Source organism: Drosophila bipectinata, chromosome 3R (genome assembly GCF_030179905.1).
Source record: "Drosophila bipectinata strain 14024-0381.07 chromosome 3R, DbipHiC1v2, whole genome shotgun sequence".
NCBI classification, from domain to species: domain Eukaryota; kingdom Metazoa; phylum Arthropoda; class Insecta; order Diptera; family Drosophilidae; genus Drosophila; species Drosophila bipectinata.
The window spans coordinates 29,252,547-29,275,369 of NC_091739.1; the positions used below are offsets into that span (position 1 = coordinate 29,252,547).

The 22,823-nt window shown below is 43.5% G+C and overlaps 2 protein-coding genes across 2 annotated transcripts; one reads left to right on the forward strand and one right to left on the reverse strand.

Moving 5' to 3' along the window:
* Positions 1-359: 359 nt before the first annotated feature.
* On the reverse strand, positions 360-2,093 carry LOC108119747 (uncharacterized). The gene is made up of 2 exons (XM_017233070.3): positions 1,458-2,093; positions 360-1,146 (listed from the first exon to the last, which is right to left on the reverse strand). The coding sequence occupies exons 1-2, from the start codon at positions 1,476-1,478 to the stop codon at positions 727-729; spliced, it is 441 nt and encodes a 146-aa protein (XP_017088559.2). The 5' UTR covers positions 1,479-2,093; the 3' UTR covers positions 360-726.
* Positions 2,094-18,981: 16,888 nt separating this feature from the next.
* Mayo (mayo) lies at positions 18,982-22,077 on the forward strand. Its single transcript, XM_017233025.3, has 2 exons — positions 18,982-20,617; positions 20,674-22,077. The coding sequence occupies exons 1-2, from the start codon at positions 19,093-19,095 to the stop codon at positions 21,861-21,863; spliced, it is 2,715 nt and encodes a 904-aa protein (XP_017088514.2). The 5' UTR covers positions 18,982-19,092; the 3' UTR covers positions 21,864-22,077.
* Positions 22,078-22,823: the final 746 nt, after the last annotated feature.

Sequence of the window (22,823 nt, forward strand, 5' to 3'; positions counted from 1 at the left end):
AAAAGAAGATGCTCTTTTTTTTAAAAAAACATATTTGAATTTAAAGCAAAAGGAATAAAAAGTTCCAATAAATAAGTGAATTATCATAACTGCCATTTATGAAAACATGAATATAATCATATAACTTAAAATAATATTAACATGGACTAACAAAAATATTAAATGCCACAAGCTTAGAAAAGATATGAACCAACATAAGCTTTTTGAGCTTTAAGCGTTTGAAAGCTTTTCATAAACTGCTTGTCAACTGCCTTGCCGATGTTTTGAGTCTTAACCGCTTAAAGCTCCCAATCGGTAGCAAGTGGTTCCCCGCTCACTTCAAATTTATGACTTCTAATTTATGTAAATGAGATGACAACTTAGTTTTTGGTGAATGTATTTCATAGATTACGACGAAGGCACACGGCTGGCTGGCTTGATTTCGGTTTTGTTTTATTGGATGCGATAAGGTCGCAAGTCTTAGTCTTAGTCATGGCTCTGGAGGGATGGTGGTGAGTTAATTTAGATTGGGCGAACTGAAATGCCAGCTAGACGAACTACTCTAAGCTAAACTATAATCTAAAATTGGCCGAGAGAACCAGTAGGATTAAAGCAAATTAGCCATTTACTGGTTGTCGTTGACATTCCACAGCCAGAAGCCGCACACGAACTCGTTTGGACAACAAACGCTGCCGCTGCCGCCTTGGAAAACGAAAACATCTCTCGAAGCGAAAATATCGAAATGCCTCATCGCTTTATCACCAGCAACCGTAGCGGTATGTAAGAGCTTCCGGGTACCACATCCCGGCCCTCCGGCAGGAAGTTCCGGGCGTAATTCTTTGGCGTCGGCGTGTTGGGCGGCAAGGCGTATTCCAAAACATTATCCGATGCCGATCCAGCGGATCCGGCCGGAACTAGCCACAATTGCATAACCTGGGGTCGCTTTTCCGCCCCCACATCTGCTTTTGCCTGCTGGAGCTGGGATCGCCGGGAGAAATGGGCCTGATCCGCCTGCTGGAACCGGTCCAGGTGTCCTTGGATGATGCGACGCAAAGCGACCATCGTGCTGGGCGGAGGGGCGTTGTACACGTAAGTCCTGGCCGGCGGGCGTGGCAGATAGTCCCGGCCCTGAGTAGCGGCACTCGCCATGGCTAACAGAGTAAATATCTGAAAAATAAACTGCAATCAGCTAAAATATTCCACAAAAACTTCAAACTAAAACGCAGAAATGTCACCTTCAAAATATATAGAAACCGATTGGCAACTTTTAGGCCTTTATTTTGTTTTAAATATAAATTAGTAACTTAATTTCAAGGTTTTTTTTTTCAACATTGATATATTAGCTTTAAATTAAATAAGTTTTATACGAATTTAATTTATAAGTCAAGAAGATTGATTGATTAATCAATTACACAAATCACACTAATGTTCATAATAGTCAAAAACCTGAATTTAATATTTTTCACTTTTTAATTTACCCAAAAAGTAGTCCAGTACATGGTCCTTGCAGTTTTATCCAATATGTCCAACAATATCTCTCCCTGGAGCAGCTCCCAGTCTATAAAATCCAACCGATCTCCGAATAGTTCAACAGCAGACTGAAGCTAGTGGAGCGGCTTCTGCTCCGAAGACTCGTTTCAAGTTCAGGGTCTCGTGCATTTACATAAATTTCTACAAACTCGACTAGGCAGCCTGCCATTCTCCATTCTCTGGGCATCCAGTGAGTTTTTTGTGTGAAATCTAATTCTGTTTTGTGCACGGCTGGCACGTGATTTATGCATAGAAGATCAGAGTATTTTACCCTTGCAGAGGGTTATATACATTTTTCTAGAAGATTTCCTATATTTTGAAACAGATCGGAGGGAATTTGTGCCCATTTTTCATTTTGCGATTGGCAACTGTTATACATCTTCCTTCTTAGATCTTCCAGAACTATCATTTTCAATCAAAATTGGAAATGGCTGAGATATTTTCTCCAATTAGCCAACTTTTTTTTTATAATAAGAAGGTGTATATATATGTATAAGGTCTATAAGCTTCGCCTTAACCCAAAGTTAGTTTTCCATTTTCGTTAATTTATAATTTTAACAAGCCGTCACTAGAACCTGTGATCTTGTTGTGAAGTCGGCACTCCAATCCAGTTGGATCGATCACAAGGTGCCACCAAATCTGGCCAGACCAGGGACCAACTCGCGCTGAAGATACAATCGCAATCTTTCCAATTTTTTTTTTCTCAGATCCCAGTAATAGATCAGGGGTCAGGTTTTGTAGAGGCTCAGACTAAGAGGCGACTCTGGCTCTTTACGCCATTATAATTATGCAAATTCGGTTCGATGCGGCTGAATAAATCAAATTTATGAGTGGTCAGCTTACATGGGGTTGAGCCACCATCCATTCAATTAGCATAATGATTTCTATATAGCCGAGAGCGTGTCCAGATCGTCTGGTTTTAGCTTCCTTTTGTAGTGCGTTGACAATAAGAATCGGTGTATTTATATTGATTTTTAATCGTCGCCTCTTTATGCCTGACAATGCGCATTAAAAGCATATCGTCGGTCGTTTGTCTTGTCATTCGATATGCCGGCCCGACAACTCCAAAAAAGATATCTCTCTTTCAGGTGGATATACAATTTTGATCCGAAGATGGACAGTCACCAACAAAAGAGCTCATAATGCGATTCATATGCTAACTCATAAGGTGGCTCCGAGCAATACCCGTCCAACTCGATTGAGATGTTCGGAATGGCAGATCATCAATCGGCCGGCCAGATTAACATTCATTTGTTTGTATGGAAGATCTGGTCAATTGCTAAATGATCCCCGAACATTTTTATGACTTCTCGATTGATTGTAAAATGTTAATTGACCAAAATCGGAGTGGTCTCTTTGATTTATTTTTCAGTTGATTAATTATGTGAAGCAGTCAGTTTAAAATTCATAAGATGACATAAATAGTTTAGTTTTGTTTTGGTATATTTTTATAAACAAGTTTATGATTTAAATGCCATTTTATGAAGTTCATCTCACCTTATTTAGAGCAAAGCCATTGAAATCCATTTAAGCCATTTCTCTCTGCCTTTACTGAGCCTTTTTTGGCGGCATCTGCAGGGGAAAGGCTACCAAAAGTTACCTTGAGTTTTGCCCCAACCTTGTAACGGAAACGGAAGCGCAATTAAAGCTAAACGTCTGTGGCTCGTAATCCGTTTGCGTCATTACGTAATTACGAATTTGCAAGATTTCGCAAAATGCAAATATCGATTTGATTGCATTAGCATTTTGATTTATATGCAAACTAAGGTCCTGCATCGCTTTCCACTGAAGTGCTTGCACTGACTTGCCTTTTTGTAATTACTATGGAAATTATTTATTTATGCAATTAATTTGTAAAGTTCCGAGGAAAAACTTAAGCACCGCGAACAGGCCCCACATGTCCGTCAGACAAAATATCCATATTGATGAGGGTCGTTTCCGGCTCAGGAAAAAACACACCGCTTATGCACGCTCTCTTGTCCATCTTGTTCATATTTCATATGTTATACAAGAGGCGAATCATAATCAGGCACCCACCCAACCCACAGAGCCACCCAGCCAGCCATCCCTGATTTTTTTTTCTGCTGATTTGAGTCCAGCTGGCGCTGAGTGCTAAATCCTCTGTCACACAGGCTCCCCATGTCGGGGATTCGTCTGTCAAAACAAACAAAAGGAAGCGGCCTCAAAAAAATACATATATTTTAGCCTTCATCAGTGTGTATTAGGGTGGCCCTAGTATCTTATGTTTCATATGATACGTATGAAGTATTTTCGAAGTAGAACCGCCCTAAAACAGCTCATATGGTTAAAGGCCAGCCTGAATGCTACATAATGAGTTTGATGGGCTTTTGAACTAAACCAAATTGCAGACAAGCATTTTATTTTTATATCGATACCAATACCAGCGATTTCGATTTGATGATGATGCCAAATGGGTATGTCGGTCCTGGAATATGGAATATGGGAAATGGAAGAGGAGGATGCATGGAGCACCAAATTGAGTTATGGCCCCTGGTTGCCTCATATTTTATGCATGGCAAGGGCAAGCGAATTGCTTTCCAATCGACTTGGCGCACTCCATTTTACCACCCCCCAGACCCCATCGGAGGATTCTAGGAGTGGCCAGGATGGGTGCGTCCTGCGCCCAAGCCAATTACCATTACCATTACCTAATCACCTATTTGGATCCTTCAATGGATCATCGATTTTATATTGCACAGGCACGACATCTGTTTTTTTTTCTTTGTGCTCTGTTTTCGCTTTTTATCTTTGTTTTTTTTTGGTCGGTTAAGGTAATCAAAGGTTGAATAAACTTTTCGGCTGGCAAGAAACTAATTAAAATAGTTTGCCGACTGCACTCGACTGGAAAACTGACAGAGCGTTTCAAAGACCGAAAGAAGTCGTCTAGTTTGACATTAATGAAGATGCCCTCACATGCCCCAGAGGCATCGGGCATCTGGCATCGTTTGTGGCAAAGGCAGCTTGCCACCTTTGACCTTTTGCCATCGTACATAATTTATGCCGCCTGGCCTGCTGTTTAACTCGCTGCTGACAAATCATTTATCATAATACCCAGGATGAAGGCAGAAATTTGCGACTGACAGGAGATCCCCGCCCTTCGACCTCCAACCCGCAATGCATTTACCGCAGAGTAAAAAAAAACAGATAGAGGGCATTTTGCATATTTAACAAGTTTATGCGCTTTGTGCAATAATCCCCAATGCCACATACCCTACCCTGCCCCAAAAAGTTCCCGCCAAAGAGAATGGAAAAGTATTTCTGCAACAATTTAATTGTCCCTCTCTGTGCTTTTTATAAAAATTTATTAAAATAAGAAGCATGCATTAAAATAAGTCACAAAGTTGGGGAATCCACCATTTTTTCACAGTGTGGCCATAAACCGAATCAAACCCAATAACGTTGTATGAAAATGTGGCTACACATTCTCCCGTTTTGACGCATTTCCCCGGGGCCATTTTGATGCGGTGTGGCTTTTAGCGGCTCCACGGTTTATATTTATACACACCGAATGTCGGTTACGTAAATCCCAGGCAGCTAAACCTGAATCCTCCGACCAGCCACTCTTATCATCTGCATTTGGGATAGTTTGGCAACTTGGGTATTGTAAACGGCATACGTATCCTTGGACTCCTTTATGGGGTTTTGCTGGGAAGTTGGAAAATAACTCCGCCAAAAGTTGCGCTCCGATGTACAATAAACTGTGCAGTAGTTTTTGTTTGACTTTCGGCACACACACACACCTGATGTGGAAATGGAATACAACTCGTATATATGCAGATGCCGAGATACTATCTGTCTATTTGAAGTCGCGCTGAATAAACAATGGCGCACTTAGAGATATATTTAAATTTTTCTTTATGGCTCACGTCAAAGCTGCAAGTTCTCATATTTCTCTCGGAAAGAAACCCTAAGTGGCTCCACCCCCTTTCCACACCCCCACACCAGGGGGGAGTATAAATTTACACTTGTCTACATTTTTTTCACACCAGCAAAGTGTTTGCCCAGCCAAGAGGAAATGGCAAGGAGGCAATGGAAAATAAAGGCAAAAATAAAGGAAAAACTGAAATGAAAAGAAATTCTTTCCTTTCGTCGTTTCGTCGGGTGAGTTGACTTTTTCTTGTCGTGTCCTGAAAGCAAACAATCGCACGTGAAACGCTGCAGGAATTTCAATTAACTTGTTAGCATTTCACGCTTTTTGAACTTTAAACAAAGCAACAGACAGCCAGCCAGCCAGCCAGCGAGTCAGCCAGCCAGACACCAGACCCTGGACAAATACAACTTAAATCGACTCAAAGGGCTAATTTATGTTTAGATCCTAATGAAACACCACTCGAAATAGAATTTAATGTCTGGCGAATGTTTGCCAAAGTTCTGTGGCGAAAAGTTGGCAAAGGTTCAATGTGCCCCCGTCCCAGGACAGCTCAACAGGTGGCAAATAACCCTCGACTAGCTGGAGTCTGTCCACCCCAGCTCCCCCCCGATAGAGTTGAATTGAGCCTGTAATCAGCAAAGGCTCCTCGAGCCCATCGAGCGCGTTAAAGTAGCCGCCTCCACTCTAGTCCCCCATAGAAGAGTGTAATCAAATTAATCCCATACTTGCGCGTCCTCCTCCTTCAGCAAATAACAGTCATTCGAAGGCGCAATTATTACTCTGCGGCAGTGCCACGGATTCATGTACAAGTTTATTTAAGTGCAGTGAAAGAAATTAATAAATAAGTTCTGATATATCATATAAATATTTAAACAGGAAACCGGTCATGCCTTTTCTAGGCACTATTACTAATAATTCTGATAGCCCTTTCTTTCTCAAATCTTCTAATGATTCTGAGAATTCTCTCTGTGTTTGGAAATCCGACAGCTCTACTGACAAATGTGGCCGGGCTGCTCTCTTTTATTTCTTTGATATTTATCTCACGCTGAAAACCTCATCAGGCTTAAGCACTGCGCTTAATTGCCCACAATTCTGCCCTGGGTGGGTGGGTATATCCTTTGGCGTAAGTGTGACAGGATGTGTGTCTGTTTGCCACTCATATTACTTCATTTGCCTGGGTCCTGGACAATCTGACGTTCGTGTCGCTCCCGGTTTATGGGGCAAACATTGCACAGAACGTAAACAAATGCGAGGGACTCTTCTGTCCATTCCAGAGGACACGTGCGAGGGTGGACCATAAAGATTACCTTTGCCATAACTCCGGGGCTTCCACATAATTTGAATCCACTCTCTCATGTCATCAGTGTGACCCCTCGCAACATAAATATTTCAGTTCTATTTTTGCTAATTTTTGCGTGCAAAATAGAATACCTGACCTTTTTCATACCGACACGTAAATACGAATTAAATATTCTATTCCTGGCTGCGAGGGGTAACTATTTATAACGCTAATAAAAATACAAACAAACTGTGAAATGGCTTTAGTCCTAGCTTTATTGTAGTTATTTCTTCTTCAATTGCTGGAGAGAACGAATTGGTACAATTTTCTAAGGTAAATATTTGAACGTAGTGCTGGAAACCTTTGCATAATTCTTATGCACCATTAATTTTTCGGACCTTTTTAATTAATTTCGGGCCGCGCACCTTTTGTGTTTTATGCGACGCTCTAATGACGCTTTTATGGATTTGAATATAAGCGAGCAGCGCCTTAATAGTACTCCCCGAAACGCCTTCAAGGTGAGCGTGGGCGGGTGTCCGACTACTTGAGAGATGCCCAGACACGTTTCATAGTGCCTGCGAAAATTGTTGGCCAGGTTGTTTGCATTCATATACTATATACCATACTGTACCGTCAAGAATGGTAGAACAATGACCCGGCGGGCGGCGATTGTGGATTTTTGGGTGTTTGCTCGGCCGGAGCTCGCACTTCCGCTTGAATACCATCCGAGTGTGCCTCCAACACGGCGTATGCTTAACGTGGCATTGCGTATACGCAACGTAAGCCACTGCAGGCGGGGCATAGCAGCAACAAGACTCACTCTCGAACGCCACGCATGTCCGTTCTCTGAGTTTTTCTCTTAAGGGTAGCTCTTTGAAAATTCTCTTTGGACCCGATTAAAGTTGTCAGGATTCAGGTTTGGAGGCCAACTTTAGCTGATTGTCGGCGGTGCAATTATGTCAGATGCTGAGCTGGGATATCGGAACTTCCATGGGGATGCGGCCTATGTCCTACATCCTATCGAGAAACGTGAGATGCTGACGGAATACAATTTCGATTTCCATCGTGCATATCCGCAGAGATTTAATGGCCTCGTGTAAGCTGCTCAAATTTCAGCCGAGGTTTTTATGCTCAATCAACTTTAATTATTTCCAAACACAATCGTTAATTTGGAACGCAACCTCACACTCCTCACATCCCTGTATTTGACTAATTAAGCTTGTCCAGGGGAGATTATTGATTACCATTAGGCGCATTTTATCCTCGCCACCTTGCCAATTTCTCAGAGGTGAGCTAAATATTTAATACCGCCAGGCCGACGACTCATAAAGTGTAGGGATAGACATATTTTTGGGCCGCTGCTTTCCCCGGGATGGAGTAATTTCGACTAGGGGTCACCCGCAAGGACATCAAGCTGGTTCGCTAATTTAATTTGCCTGAGCCTGCAATTCATTTGCCGAGTCGTTGACTTTTAATGCACACATCCAAGACACTGTGTGTTGTTTGTTTGCTTACTTGTTGCCCGTTATTGTGCTTGACTTGGCTGGCTGGCATCCTTTGGACCTATCCTGTGATGTCCTTGGCTTTTGTTGTCGTTGCAGGCAAGCAGCTCAGAATGTTTAACAATTTATTTCAAGTTTCGCATGATTTGAGCTCTTCTAGCAAAAGGTCTGCAGCCGAAAACCTTTTTGGAGCACATTTAATATTAATTCCAAAGACTTGTCAGGTCCCAGCCTCCGTGTCCTTTGTTCTCTGTTTTAATCTAAGGCTAAGGCTCAGGGTGTACCCAGTTGCACTTGGCCAAATTATCTTTGGCTACAAGGCAGCAAATGCGATTTTCGTGTAGTTCTTATGATGCAAGGCAGAGTGACCTTTAGGTTCCCGCTTAGCACTAGCAGGGAATCGATTAATCTAACTGACACGGGCCATCAATCAGCATCGGGTGTGCAATCAAAGAGAAAGCATTTCCAGCTACAATCCGCACCATCATCCTCCAGCCAGGCTCGTCCTGGACTTCTAATTACGGCACGAGCCGAATCGATAGAAATTCCCCCTCAGCCCCCACCAGAGTGATAGGTGAGAGATGGGTCAGGTAACTTAGTTTTTAAAAGCCCCCCTCCAGGGTGCTGGCTTTTCTGCTTTCAAGTTGCCACGGCCATTAATTTTGAAATACTCCAACCACCAGCGGCAGATTCGTTTAGACAATAAATATCCGAAACCCTCCAGCTGGGGGCGCGTTGAAAACTCACAGAGGTCGTTACTTTCGGGCAATGAAATGCTTCACACCTGCCGTTCATCAAAACACAAACCCAAACAGCCCCTACCCACCGGCAATCAGCTTAAACCGATGTACAGTGGTCACAATCACTCAAATTCAAAGTGTCTACCCACCAAGGTATTTAGTTTAAATGAAATGCGCTTTATTCGAAAGTCGCTGCTAGGATCGAGTTGGGTTTTTGATATAAAAGAATCCTCCTTGTTTCATAATAAAGTATTTATTAGTTTGCCTTGAAGGCTTCAAAATTAATGTGTACTTCTTTAATACGCTCTACAATCCTTAACTATAATAGTTTCTTTTAACATAAATCACATAAGTTATTATATAACTTTAAGCTAGATAATAAAAACTCTATGTTCCTTTGGGAATTTAAATAAACTAAACTAAAAGCCACTCCCTCTTATCTAGACCGTTTTGTAAGTCAGCCCAAGAATGGCAATTTGATTTAGGACAATCGACGAACCCAATACGGATAAAGGTTCATAGGTGACCCAGTCCAGGAAGAGTAGGCCAAGTGGCTTGTTTTGGGGTTTCTTTTGACATTCGGCATGACTTACAAATGGCGGGCAGGGCTCTAAACTAAAGTCGGATAACCGAAGAATACAAAACACAATGCCGGCGAGTTAAATATGTTTTCGTGGTATTGTTCGACTCGTAAATAAACAAGCCTTTAAGCCATTTTGGGACCCTTTACATTTGCATACGCCATTAAATATGCACAGCACACTGATTTCCCTGCCAATCCCGGACTTCTCTCTCCGGTGTCGGGACTACAATAAAATGACCTGTATATACGTATTTATCTCCGGTTGTCAGCGACAAAGGAGCAGGAAGAAAGGAGCCTGCCCCCTTGGAATGGCAACATCGATTTGAACAAAAGGACCCTCGGAGACGGAGGCGGAGACAGACTTTTCTTATCTGCCAGGTGAAGGCTGCCGAGTCAGCGCCTTTGTTTTTGATAAATGACTTCCATTTGCGGGCAGGACCCGTGTAAATCTATTCCCCAATAGGCGTTTGTCACGACTTCGATCCGAGGCCTATAGCATATAGTCCGGGCACTCGATATAATTGAAATAGTCGATGCAATAAATGGAAATTGCTGGGTACTTTATTTTATGGGGCATATGCTGGTGGGTGGCTCGTGGCATCCAACTTAATCAACTCTACCATTTTCCTAATTGAACTGCATTGTTCCAGGATTCTATCTGGTGCTTTGTGTGCCTCTACAGGACACTCTTTGTGTTTGTTTACCAAAACCACTCTCCATTTGCCATCCAAACTTCCAGCCACTGGTTGTTTGGTGCGCGAATCTCTTTATTGAAATGTCATCGGGAGTGTTGGGCAGGTATATGGGGCGGGAATCCGGGGAATGTCCTGGCCTGTCAGCGCCGCCAAGGTAATGACTTTGCAAATGGAGCTCCTCTGGGGCTGCGAGTGTGCATAGATGGGTTGATGGCAAAACATCATTACCACAACAGGCTCTACCCAAAAGCCCCGACCAGCAGCCAGGTTAATTATACAAGTGTGCACTGTTAAAAACGTTTTGTTATTTTTCTAAGAATATACACAATTAGCAAAATTCAAAACATGAAACCTTCGTACCAAAATAAACCTTTACAAATAAAGTCCTGAAGTCCGTCGTCCCCCATTTAATAACGCTCCTCCCTTTTTCTTTCCGTCTTAGCATTTGCATATTAATTGGAATTCATGTTGTTTGATGACCAACAATTTGTTTATTTATAAGAGGAGCGTAGCCCAGGAGAAAAATATCCATTTGCCAAAGCTGCCGCCGCAAATTAAAAGTCAATTTTTCTCAAACGCAAAAAGAAGCGGAAATTGTCCTTGCTCCTTTTGAATTATTTAAGAACTGTGCTGACAAAGTGGGGAAGTCCTCTGAATCAGAAAGTTGATTTTTCTTTAGCCTGATTTTTTCCTTTCAATTTCATTCCATTCATTTGAGAGTCGGGCGCTGAGCGTTTTCACGCAACATTAAATGCTCGCAATTTGTTTGGAAAAAGCAAAGTTCGCGGCTGTCAGTCGGCAGGTGACAGATCCGCAGTTTAGCCTTTGCGCCTCCAATTTGTATTCCAGTATTTGAGTCCCGTCCTGTTTTGGCAGCTGCAGCAAATGGGCCCCCAGCCGTGGGCCATAATTGAGTATTGACCAAACAGCCCTGCCCCAGACACGAACTCGGGGCCGTGTGGCGTGACCCGCGACAATTCCGCCAAAATTTTTTCGGGGACAAAAATAGCTCCCCTAGCACTCCCACGCAAGTGTACAAATATAAATGGACATGTTCCTATTAAAATAGCCAGGGACCTCGCTCTTCTCATAAAGTGTTAATGGGCTATTAAACCTGGCTAAGTCCAGACTACCGGCTGCCGGCATTCCAAATGGAAATTTCCCAATGCTCCGGTGACCACTCCGGGCTGGAGGCAAATCCGCAAATCCAAGCTCAGCCTTTGAGGCGAATGCAATCAGGTTAAGTGTTGAACGCTTCCGTTGGCGTTTCCGTAATCCACATTGGACGGTGGAACAGCCATAAGAGGGAAAGTATTATTTTAACAACTAAATAACTAACTTGGAAGCACTATGTTGTATGTTAGTCAAATATTTGCATATTGAATCTTATATAAATATCTTAAAGGCTTTACGTTCTAAGCTTCAAAGTTTAAACTTTAAAGTCATCTTATACTGTTTAAATTAAATTAATAAGAAATATTAATGTTGATACTCCATGGTGATCAACTGATCCCTTGCCTTGACTGCACACTCCTTAAACTATATATAAAATAACTGAAATCGGTCTATATTTTTTTTAAGAAACGGTACCATTATATCCTCTGAACGGGCTCCACTGTGCAGTGGCCACCTGTATTGTGTTCACGGGTCGCTTTCTGTATTTTGTATTCTGCCTTTTGTATTGTGGATTTCGTATTGTGCATTGTGTTTGCATTCCGACTGTCACTTGCATTGTCAGCAGAAGGATCAGCAATAACGGGAGTCTCTGCCTTGGACTACCGGAAGCGGAAGTGGAGCAAGGAATGAAGATGACGGAGGCAGTGGCAAAGGGCGAAGGCAGAGTTCAATTGCATTGTGTGGGAGATTCGAATACACATCCTCGTATATGTTTCCGTATATGTAGAGTGCCAGTGACGCCGAGGACAAATGGAAACGAATTGGTTTCACAATGCAGGACTTCACATCCAGAAAATCCCATTTCCCTCTAGCTTTGGCTTTGGATTTGGTATTCAGTATTCGTCCTGCAGATTGAAAAGATTTATTTCTGTTCCTCTAATTTCTGGCTTCGACTTTTTAGCAGTCATGTCAGAACAATTCGAACCAGTTTTCATTTCGACGATGGTCGACAAAAAAATCAATATTTATATGCTGATGTGGCTTGCAGTCAAATGGGCCAACAACTGGACCAAAATGAATTCTCCTGAATGCCCGAATACTGACCAGAGACTGACCTGGACCACAGCAAAATATTCGCCTGCATCACAGGCACAACAGATTGTTATTTTTTAACTATAGCTTCTCTCAACTCTGGGCTCTGGTATTTGGGTTCTGGACTCTGTGCTCTGGGCTCGGGAGAAACAAAAAACTGTTCAGCTATCTCGGCTTGCATGTCGTATACGTAATGTGAGTAAATTAAGCTGCCAGAAAAAATAAGGACTGAGAGTAAACAATGCTGGAATAGAGTCCACTCAACTCGACTCGACTCGACTTCTACTCAAGGGTTAAGCCATGTGTGTGTGGGGTGTGGTGTGGGGTTAAGCCAAAGTATTTTGCGATTTTCTGGCTTTTCTGCTGACAGCTCAGCAGTTTCGCTTTCCCATTGTCAAGTGGCAAGTCAAAGGGCGTAAAAGTGCTCAGAAATTAATGAAGCAAGTGCTGTTAAATTTTAAAGTATCCATAAAAAGGGTTGACATTCCAAAAGTGCTACCTGTCACACAGTCTGTATGTATGTATGTTTTTTGTCTGGCTGCCATTAGCATTTTGTTTTTCAGGATCCCTAACCCCAGCCAAATCAGCATAACTAACCCGCCCAAGGAATCCGAGAGGGATCCTTTTTCAAAGCTTCACCTACTCGTAAGCCAATTTAAATATTTGATGTATTCCGGAGTATGTCTTTGACGCTGCCTGCCAACTAATTAATGTAGATTCCTGCAGAGATACCGGATACATTCCATCAGAGATTAACCACAAAGTTTAATTGAGTATGTCAATTGAAAGAGCAAAAAGTTGTCTAAAGTGTGCGTGTACAAATATTAGATAAAATCCGTGCTGAAATCTTATTAAAATAGATCCATGTCGCATCCCAACTCATGAATACATTTTGATGGAGCTTAAATGCAATTTATTTTGCGCTTTTATTTAATCTATTGTGTTTTTCGAACAGTAATCAAAACTGACTGCTGCACTAACGGAAAAGTGGGACGGTTTTCCAACCCACAGAGCACAGCGCCCATAAATACCATTTTGAAGCTCGAATATGGAAAACTTTTGCATGTTTTATTTCTTCTTGTCTCTCTCTTTTGTGCGCTACCCCTCTCTCTCTCTCTCGGTCTGCTGCCATTTCATATATTCTGGCTGCCATTTTGAACTATGAACTTGGCTTGTGTGCTGGTTATAAATTTCCCATATATCACTATATTAAGTAATAGTTGCCAGTTAGTCTGTGGACTCGCATTGTAGCAACAAAAGCGGTCACTTTGGCGCAATGAGTTTTATGCCAGAACTGTGCAAATAACGTTTATTGCATTACTTTGTCGAGTCAAGTCCTCCCCACATCCGGCATCCTGTTTCTTGCATCTGCAACGGAATGCGGACTTAAATATTATTACACTTGTTCTGAATTCGACTCGAATCGGCACTCGACTTCTCCCCCGGACTCTCTAATTAGCCAACATCACGCTGGAAAATGGCAAATTACAGAGTGTCTGTTTAGCCTTTGTCCTGGGCATCGGGATGCTCCGTTCCCAACCCGACTTTCTCCGCCTTCTCCGCTCGACTTTCAACCAGAGAAAACAAGAAAATGCAACAGCTGTCCGCTTGGCTCTCATTGTATTTAAATGCTCGTAAAATGCAAAGCAAACAAGTGATAAAAGTAGTGCACATACTCGAGTACAGAGAACGAAATATATAGAAACTAAAACTATTTGATCTATATAGTAAAAAATTACCTTTAAAAAATCTTGGCAATAAAAGCTAATATCGAGTTGAAACTTTGTAAAAACTTTGTATGGTAGAAACTATTTCAAAACCCTATTTCCGCTCAGTGCCTACACCACAGCCACGAATTTCTAACCGTAATGCTGGCAACATAAAAAATGCATCAACCGCTTGTAAAGACGGCTGCAGGGCACTCGGGATCAAGACAAGGATAGACGCTACTCCCTCCAGCCCATGGCTAATGTTATGAGGCAGTATTCGTGCTTAAAGCGCTCCCAGGAGCTGTCTGAATTAATTTCACTCTGCCAGCCCTGGCTGCATAAGCAGATGAGCGTGCCCGCCTCGGAAATATTGAAATTACCAATTGTGTTTTGGAGGGATTCCCTTCGTACTTTTGTATGTATAATGTACATTGTTCAAGCTTTTATGGCCCCGTATTGTAGACGGTTTTTCGCTGCCAACGCACTCACCGTTTTCCATTAACGCAACTTTTTATGTCCGGACCCCGAAGTGGGCTCTCGGGTATTTCCTGGCAGGCACAAACCAAATACGCCGGCAATTAACCCTTTTTCCGGCAATTAAGCCCGTGCTTTATGCCACATTTTTCCGTTTTTCCATACTGGTTTTTTTTATGTTTTTAATTTCTTTTTCGCCTCTTTGATGTTTGTTTTACGGTTGCCAAGGCGCAGGACGAAGGAAATGCCGGCGACAGATGAGAATCGAATTAAATTTATATTAAAATCATTCAAGGTCAAACGGAATGTAATAGCAACTCAATTTGCTCGTAAATCCAATTGAAACGACCGCTTAATTGTTTAATATAGGGCAACAAAAGTCGCATAACGCATACGACACGTTGGCTGTGTCATGGGCCATGTGTTGCATCAACATATGTGTGTGACAGCTTCGAGAGCCGGCCCACGTAGGCCAATAAAACAGTACTGCCCCAGTACAGTGGAGACCCACGCAAAGAGCAACTTTCCGAGAGTAGAAGCAACTTTCAATCTGATTTATTTAACTTGTTTCACTTTCATGTTGCGAAGCACAAAGTTTTCATCCGACATTTATTTCCTTAAGTAGGCGCATCAAATTGAAAATCTCTAGACGTGACCCTACTTTGGGTCATGTCCTTGCCATGTCCTGTTTTGCCATCGTTAAGCATGCTACAAAATGCATGTGCAGCCGCAGCCTTCTTCCTTCACAAGAAGGGACATTAAAGCCGTTTTATGAACAGGAAATCCCACTCATCTCGCATGTCCTGCCATCATCTGCAGTGACATTGGTAAGTGGACTTCTTTGTCTCTGGCTAAGTGGTTTTTCATTAGAAACATACTCTTTACGAGGAGGATGGCCAGAAACTTTTCCCCAAAGTCAAAGTTTTTACTCAATGCGGATGTAGCCGACATGTCTAAGACCGAGTTCGTAATTGGAAACTTTTTTTTTGGCCGAGCAATGTGTGATTGAACTTACTACTTTCTCAATGGAAAAGTAAAGTATGTCAGATGGAGAACTTCGAGATATCTTCAGACTTGCCATCCAAGATCTATTTAAGTGTATCCCAAATTTTCAATCAATTTTCCTAAGAAAATTCAAGCTCAAAAGTCAAACTTAATTTTAATCTAAGCTTATGCAAATTTTTCCAGGCAAATGCCAGCAGGGATTGCAGCACTCGGGTCAAAAGGAGTCTAGTATGCCACTGGGCTAATCCATTTAGAACTGGAAGCCAAACATGGCTGGCATCATGTGTCAGTGTTTATTGGGCAACTGCTGCCCGGACCCTCATGTCCCAAATGAAATTAGATGATGCCGCTCCGGCAACAGACGTAGTAATTAAATTAAATTGCTCCGAGTTGGCATAAAACACACAAATATGTAGCATCACGGTCCAAGGAGGGAAATCGCAGAAAGCTAGAGGGGGGCATTGGGAACACATGTGCCGTGTCAAAGTTCACGCTGGATCTGCATACACGAGCGTATTATATATTTGTTGCCTTGGCAATTGTGTAAAATGAAGGCATCTCAAAAATGTATGTTTAATCCGACTAAAGAAAACAGGGTGTATAAAAGCCACAACATTTCTTCGTTAATTTATTTATTGGCCACAAAAAATGGAAATGTTTGGATTACAGAATTTTATGTTAATAACCTCTACGAAGAGCCTTTTGATAAGGAAATTTTCATTGCAATTGGCATCACCCTGTTAGCCAGCTTGTATTTATTTAGAAACTGGCTGCGAGGTTGCCGTCAGTGCCTAATTTCATTAAATCCCCGCAACCTGTTGTCTGAGCCAAAAGCTTGCAGGGCTTGGAGGGAAAGAAACCGAATCAGCCACCCACCCACCTACATACCTACCACCCAACCGAAATGAACGAGTTCCAAGCGCAGAAAAAAAAACGAAAAAATTCAATTTAACTTTGCCCGCAAGCCAAAATGAATTTCTTCTGGCTGCAATTGACATGGGTGGTGGCTGGTCGAATGCCTGGTTGGGTACTTGAGGGGGTTCCCGGAGCTGAAGCTGCTAACATGTGGTTTCTGCGGTTCCCCGCCTTTGTTTCCCCGGAAAATTGTTAACCCAGGACACGGGCAGACGACTCTGGCGAACCGGAGAATGAAGAATGGCGGCGCGTAATGAGCTTAATGGTCGCCATCTGTACCAGGATAAAGGACTATACATATGCATACCATATCTGTATGTAAATCCTGCCTGCCCTTATCAGTGGGTATTCTTTCTGTCATCCTTGAGGACTGGGGACTCGCATTTATGAGCGGTGACGGTGCCGTCAACGAGCCATTTAAGTGCTTAAAAGCAAAAGCCAAGTTTACCAATTTTTTATTGAACGCCCGTAATGCGTGCTCAATTTTTAACGATGCGTGCGTGCCTCACTTTCTTTACTTTCTCTTTGACTTTCTTACTTTCCTTGGGAGGGTCGTTAAAAGTGCGTTAATGTCGCCACGGCTCATTGGCCTCCGGTTCAATTTGAGACTCCGGCGACTTTCCTTCTCCAGAATCCGACCCTAATCGCATTTGCCCCGGGGCCCACAACCTTGCCGTCCACCAGTTGCAGTTTCATCTTGCATCCGCAGCCTTTGTGCCCGTCCCTGGAAAATTTATGGCCATACTTGGCGGTCACACCACCGCAAAGCTGGTAGTTTTGTTGAATGATTTCCTGGTGGCTGGTGCAGCTTTGACTCGCTCTTGCCAACTTGGCCAAGGCTAAATGCCACAAACCAAGTTTCTTAGTCTGCCAGTCTGTCAGTCACTTGTTGCCCTGAAGGAAGTTTACGTTTACGGGATGGCTTTAGACTTCTCAGACTTCGTTATGCTTTTGTCGGAGGAAGAAGCCATTAATTGGATATTCGGTGGGGCATGAATTACCAATTGCAGTAGCCGAATCGAAGTAATTTCAATGCAGTTCCATAGACTTCTTAACCTTCTTATTGGAGGTTGGGGGAGGAGGTTAAGTTGAAGGTTTTGACTTATTGGTTTTTTATTATTATTTGCATCTTTAATCCTTTATAAATAGTTTCAAATTTCTGCCAGTGCACTATTCATCTAGTTGACAGCTGCACGTCTGTCATATCCCACTTGGCTCGTAGCAATAAAGGAAGAGCGAACACGTCAAGATGTGACACATTTGATTGAACGCATGCAGGCCAATCAATTTTTGGTGATGCCAGTCGGAATGTAAATGGAACTGGACGGGGATGGGATGGGGATGGATCTAAGCGAGTGGGTTTAGTGCTTGAATTCGTCAGAGGCTTTTGGCTGATAATTGAAAACGTGTCGACAGGCCAACAATTTCCGCAAAACGGCAGCAGCAGCCTACGCAGGGCTTACAATATGAATACGTGATTGGTTATAAAAATTACATTTTGGGCCCGAAAAACTGGCGGGGATCGTGGTGGCAAAGGTAGATTAGACTGTCACATTTCCGGCGACCCAGTTATCATCATCTCGTTCAGTCAGTGAAAGCTCTAAACCTGTCCCAACGATAATCGAAGTGCGTGCTGCCAAGGTCACAACGTTTTTGGAGGCTTAAAAGTCACCAGCTTCACGTGGCTAATAAATTAAATTAAGCCAAAGATTGGAATAGAATAATATTACAATATATACGCATTAAATCGAAAAAGAATTTCAAAAGTTAGCACCCTTTCTGGAATTGATTTAAAATGTTTTGAAAGGCGAGTTCATTAAACCAAAATTAGCAATTTGTCACCTTGTGGCATGGGGCTGAGTTTTAAATTAATATGTCACACGACTAGACATTCAAATTAGTTACTTGTGGTTCTATTCTGACCCTAGATATTATATAAATAATATTTGTATACTGCGTATGGAAACTGAAAGTTCCCAATTAAGATAGCAAGAGTCATAATTCGGTTTTTATTACAAAACTACTTCATAATGGGTTTGTTTCTATTTTTCTATTCCCAAGGAATTTCTATCAATGAACTTCATATCTGAAAGGTTCTAGTGATTCAGCGTGTTTATTTTTAAATCCCAAGTAGGGTAAAGAAGGCGTGAAATCGCTGTTTGGCCAAATAAAAGCTAAACACAATCCACGACGTCACAAGCCAAGCAATACTCTAGACTCGGTCGGCTTTTGGCCTCCGATTTCCGAAGAAGTGTTAATAATACTGTAAATAATAACGACGCTACACTACATGTTCTTTTTTGTTAAAGAGTGTGTGTTATCTGAGCGATTTAAAGATATCGGCAGTGAGCATTAGTAATGCCTCCTCAAAGAAACACATACACAACGATTGATTAGCGACCGCGGTGGCAACTGATAAAGGTTCGCGAACATCCAGCCGATCGGTGGAGACTTCAGTGAGACGTGATATTCCGAGCGAATCGGACGTGGGAACTACAATTACCAGTCGGGCGGTACTCCAGAAATATACATATATTTATACGGAAAACATAAAACAGCTGTCGTAATTGAGTGATTCACAATGAAAATTGTGCGGTGCCTTGGATTTTTTCTGGCACTTCTCATGCCATGGAGTTTGGAAGCTCAGGAATCGTTCGATCCAAGGTCCCCAAGTCTTTCCCTTCCTTCAAGCCAAGCTCCTCAGCGGTTCTCACCAACTAATCAGCCACCAGTTCCAATCTTGCCAGTTCCACCCTCGCCTGCTCCTCCACCACCCTTCCGAGCTCCTCCCCCACCAGAAGCTCCTATAGCACCTCCTTCGTTACTAGATTCTTTCTCATCAACTTCCACCTTTGATGCTCCGGAATATGACACCATCCCCTTCCCCACCACCACCCCTTCAATAATCTTGGTCAAACGCGATAATAAGTTGGGGAAGAAAGACATGGAAAGCTGCCCAGAGGCACGGAGAGTCTGCTTCTTAAACGGCACCTACAATCACTGCTCCAGCTTGGAAATTATCCATGATGGAAGCTACACAAACTCCAACATGGTTTTCTGTGATTCAATGACCTGCCAGCCGGAAGAGTTCGAGCACGACTACATTACCCGGAACCATGACCAGACGCCCCACATGAACAGGTGGAAGAGGGCCAGGATTGGCGAGCGTGCCACCCTGCATGATGTGTGCCTGCTGAGGAATGGAATGCCGGTGACGCGGGAGTGCCAACTGCAGAATTCCAGGGCTCGTTGGGAGTCCATTCAGCAGTGGCCGCCCGTGGTCTGTTTTAGGCGATACAAGGAGCACTCGATCAGCACGGACCTTAATAGTCTTCACGACGACATCCTCGAGGGCAGGAGGCGGACAAATGACACTAAAGGACGGCGGGAGATGACTGGATTGATGAGGAACATGTTCCGGCAGCGAGACAGAACCCTACTCCCCGCCGATGTCCACATGACGGGCCAGATGCTGGGCACCCTGATGCAGCAAGACAAGGACGCCGCTCTCAGCGTGGACCTCGTTAGTGTGTGCAAGGAGATCATGTCCAGTGGCAACCAGGTTCTGCGGCTCTCCGCTCAGCTGAATGCCACAAACTCGCTGCTGAGTCAGTTTGAAACCTACATGGATGCCTTGCCGGGACAACTGGTTCCCCGGGAGAGTTGCGGCAAGGTGGTGCCCCAAACAACCAGTGATGCAAGCGAAGTGGCAACCACTGGCGTGGAAACCATAAACTATTCCAATATCGGGGTACAAGGTCAGATCACTGGTAATCTGAGTGTATTTTTCGCCAATCCCTCTTGCGACAATGTCACGGGAATCGCCATCTTCTCTGCCAGCTCGGAGGACAGGTTAGCCTGTGCCAGTGGCTTCTGGTATAGGTTCCTCCGCTCCACCGATGACTTGGCTACCATCAAGGCAGAGTCTCACCTGGAAACGGCGGCCTTTCTGCCCGACAATCTCTGGCAGGCTCTTAAGAGGAAGGGTGCTTCTTATCTAACCTTTAAGGTTTATGCCCACGATGCACTTTTTGTGGAAACTGCAGAAGTAAGAACTCGCCGACCCCGCAGCAAGGTTATCTCTATTTCCATACCCGGCTTAGAGGGTGAGTAAGCCAGATTTAGTTCCTCATTGCAGTCATCTAATGATTCAGCTTTTTAGACCACTCCCTGCCTTTTGCCTTGCCCTTTCTGCTGAGGAACGAAAACCTTCGGGAGCCGGACTCCAGAGCTGTTGCTGCCGGCAGTGGTTGCGGCTTCTGGAACTACCAGACGTGGCGGACTGAGGGAGTGTCCACCAGCAACTCGGATCTGCTCAGGGACGCTATCATCGAGTGCCACACCTTCCACCTTACCCAGTTTGCATTTCTCGTCGGCGGCAGCTACCGAACCAACGGCCTAGGCGAGGATGTGCTCATTACGCCGCTCAACGAACGTGTTTTGGACATAATTTCCATTGTGGGCTGCTCATTGTCCTTAGTGGGAGTGCTAGGAATCTTCCTCACGGCAGGCCTTTTCAAGTCCTGGCGCACCCAGGCCTCCACCAAGGTCCTGCTGCACCTCTGCCTGGCCATGGCCCTGCAGATGATACTGTTTGTGTTCATCAACACGGATGATATATCCGAGCAGCTGGTGGTGAACGGAGACACTCGACGATGCGTGGCATTGGGAGCTGCTCTCCAGTATTCCCTTCTGGTGCTATTCAGCTGGATGCTGATCATCGCCTTCCTGCAGTTCCAGCGCTATGTGACGGTAATTGGAATCGAGAGGCCCCAGCACTACATTCTGAAGGCCGCCATTGTGGCCTGGACGTTGCCGCTGGTTCCGACCCTCTTGGTAGCTCTCATAGCCCCGGAGTCGTATGTGCCCACAAAGGCCCAGCTGGCCACGGACACGGGGATCTGCTACCCATCCGGATACGGCCTTATCTTCGGCGTAGTGCTGCCAGTGACTCTCATAACAATTGCCAACTTCATCATCTTCGTGTACGTGTTCTACAGTATTTCCCACTCACTCAGCCAGACCATCCACAGGGCCGAAAAGAAGATGGTTGTGAAGCAGATTCGGCTCTCCATTCTACTCTTTTTCCTGCTGGGACTCACCTGGATTTTCGGCATTTTTGCCTTCATGCAGGCGGGCGTGGCATTTTCGTACCTGTTCTGCATCACAGCCACCATGCAGGGATTCGTGATGTTCGTCTACTTCGTCCTCCTGGATGCGGCCAATCGACGGGCGTGGGTGGGCCTGATTTGCCCCACAAAGATGAAGATGGACGTGCAGAAGCGCACCACCGAACTGCAGTCGATGACCACTTCATCCACCAACTACACCAGCCGGTCCGCAAACCACTAAACCGATGGTTGGCCTTTCTCTTCGCATCGAACAAATGGTCTCCACACCAGTGTATTAATTATTTATTATTGCCATTATTCATAGCTCGCTCTTTGATTCCACTGTTAGTTCTAAAGTAAGACCTTTAAATTATAAAATAAACAAAAAACAAAGATGTTTTTGATATGTCTAGGGGGGCATCATAAATTGTATATTTTATGACTTGTGGCTTGAAAGTTTTTCCCAACGAGCCACATATTTTGTGTATAAATAGAGAAAAGTGTTGGTATATTCCACTCCTAGTGCTTGGCTACTAAAATCCCATTTGCATTCGAATGTAGGCAGGGTGAAAGGAAAAGTAGGGCCCCAAACCGCAGCCAGGATAAGAGCTATTTGATTTTTCACTGCAAGGCTGCAGTCTGGAACAGGCTTCTGCAAGTGCTGACAGTAAAATTCTGTGGCATTGAGCATCCGAGAATCTGTCAACAGATTCTGAGCACCTGGTAAGTGTTGAGGCCATAAAAATTTAAGCAAACTTCAGACATCCTTCGAGGGGCTTACTTTGATGTCATTGCCATTCATTTGCCACAGGATTAAGGACATCGAGTGGAATGCAATGAATTCAAAACGAGCCTAGAACACTACAAAGTGTTTTAATCGAATTATTACTTGGGCCGGAAATTACTTTTGTGATTAATAGGGCGGGCTTAAGGCCATTTGGTAATCTTGCCTGGAATTGCTTTCATTTGCTTCACTAAATTGCATTTTCAAAGAGAAAATTAAAGCCACTTTTCATTATCAGCTTAAAGTTAAAGCCTTAAAGCCTTGATTTTATAATTTATATTGTTGTTCAGAAAATAATAAGTAATTTAAGAAGAGAAAGAAGACTGATGCTTGACTTCTGAATACTAAATAAACTATATAAAGTCCAATCCAATCCAAGCTCAAAACAAAAATCCAAAATACTTTCACTATCAGCTA

Excerpts from the sequence above, each read along its gene's own strand:
- Mayo (XM_017233025.3), top strand. The coding sequence starts at position 19,093 with ATGAAAATTGTGCGGTGCCTTGGATTTTTTCTGGCACTTCTCATGCCA. Across the intron at positions 20,618-20,673 it reads TTCCATACCCGGCTTAGAGG|ACCACTCCCTGCCTTTTGCC; the intron begins GTGAGTAAGCCA and ends TCAGCTTTTTAG.
- LOC108119747 (XM_017233070.3), bottom strand. The coding sequence starts at position 1,478 with ATGTACTGGACTACTTTTTGG. Across the intron at positions 1,147-1,457 it reads TGTACTGGACTACTTTTTGG|ATATTTACTCTGTTAGCCAT; the intron begins GTAAATTAAAAA and ends TTTATTTTTCAG.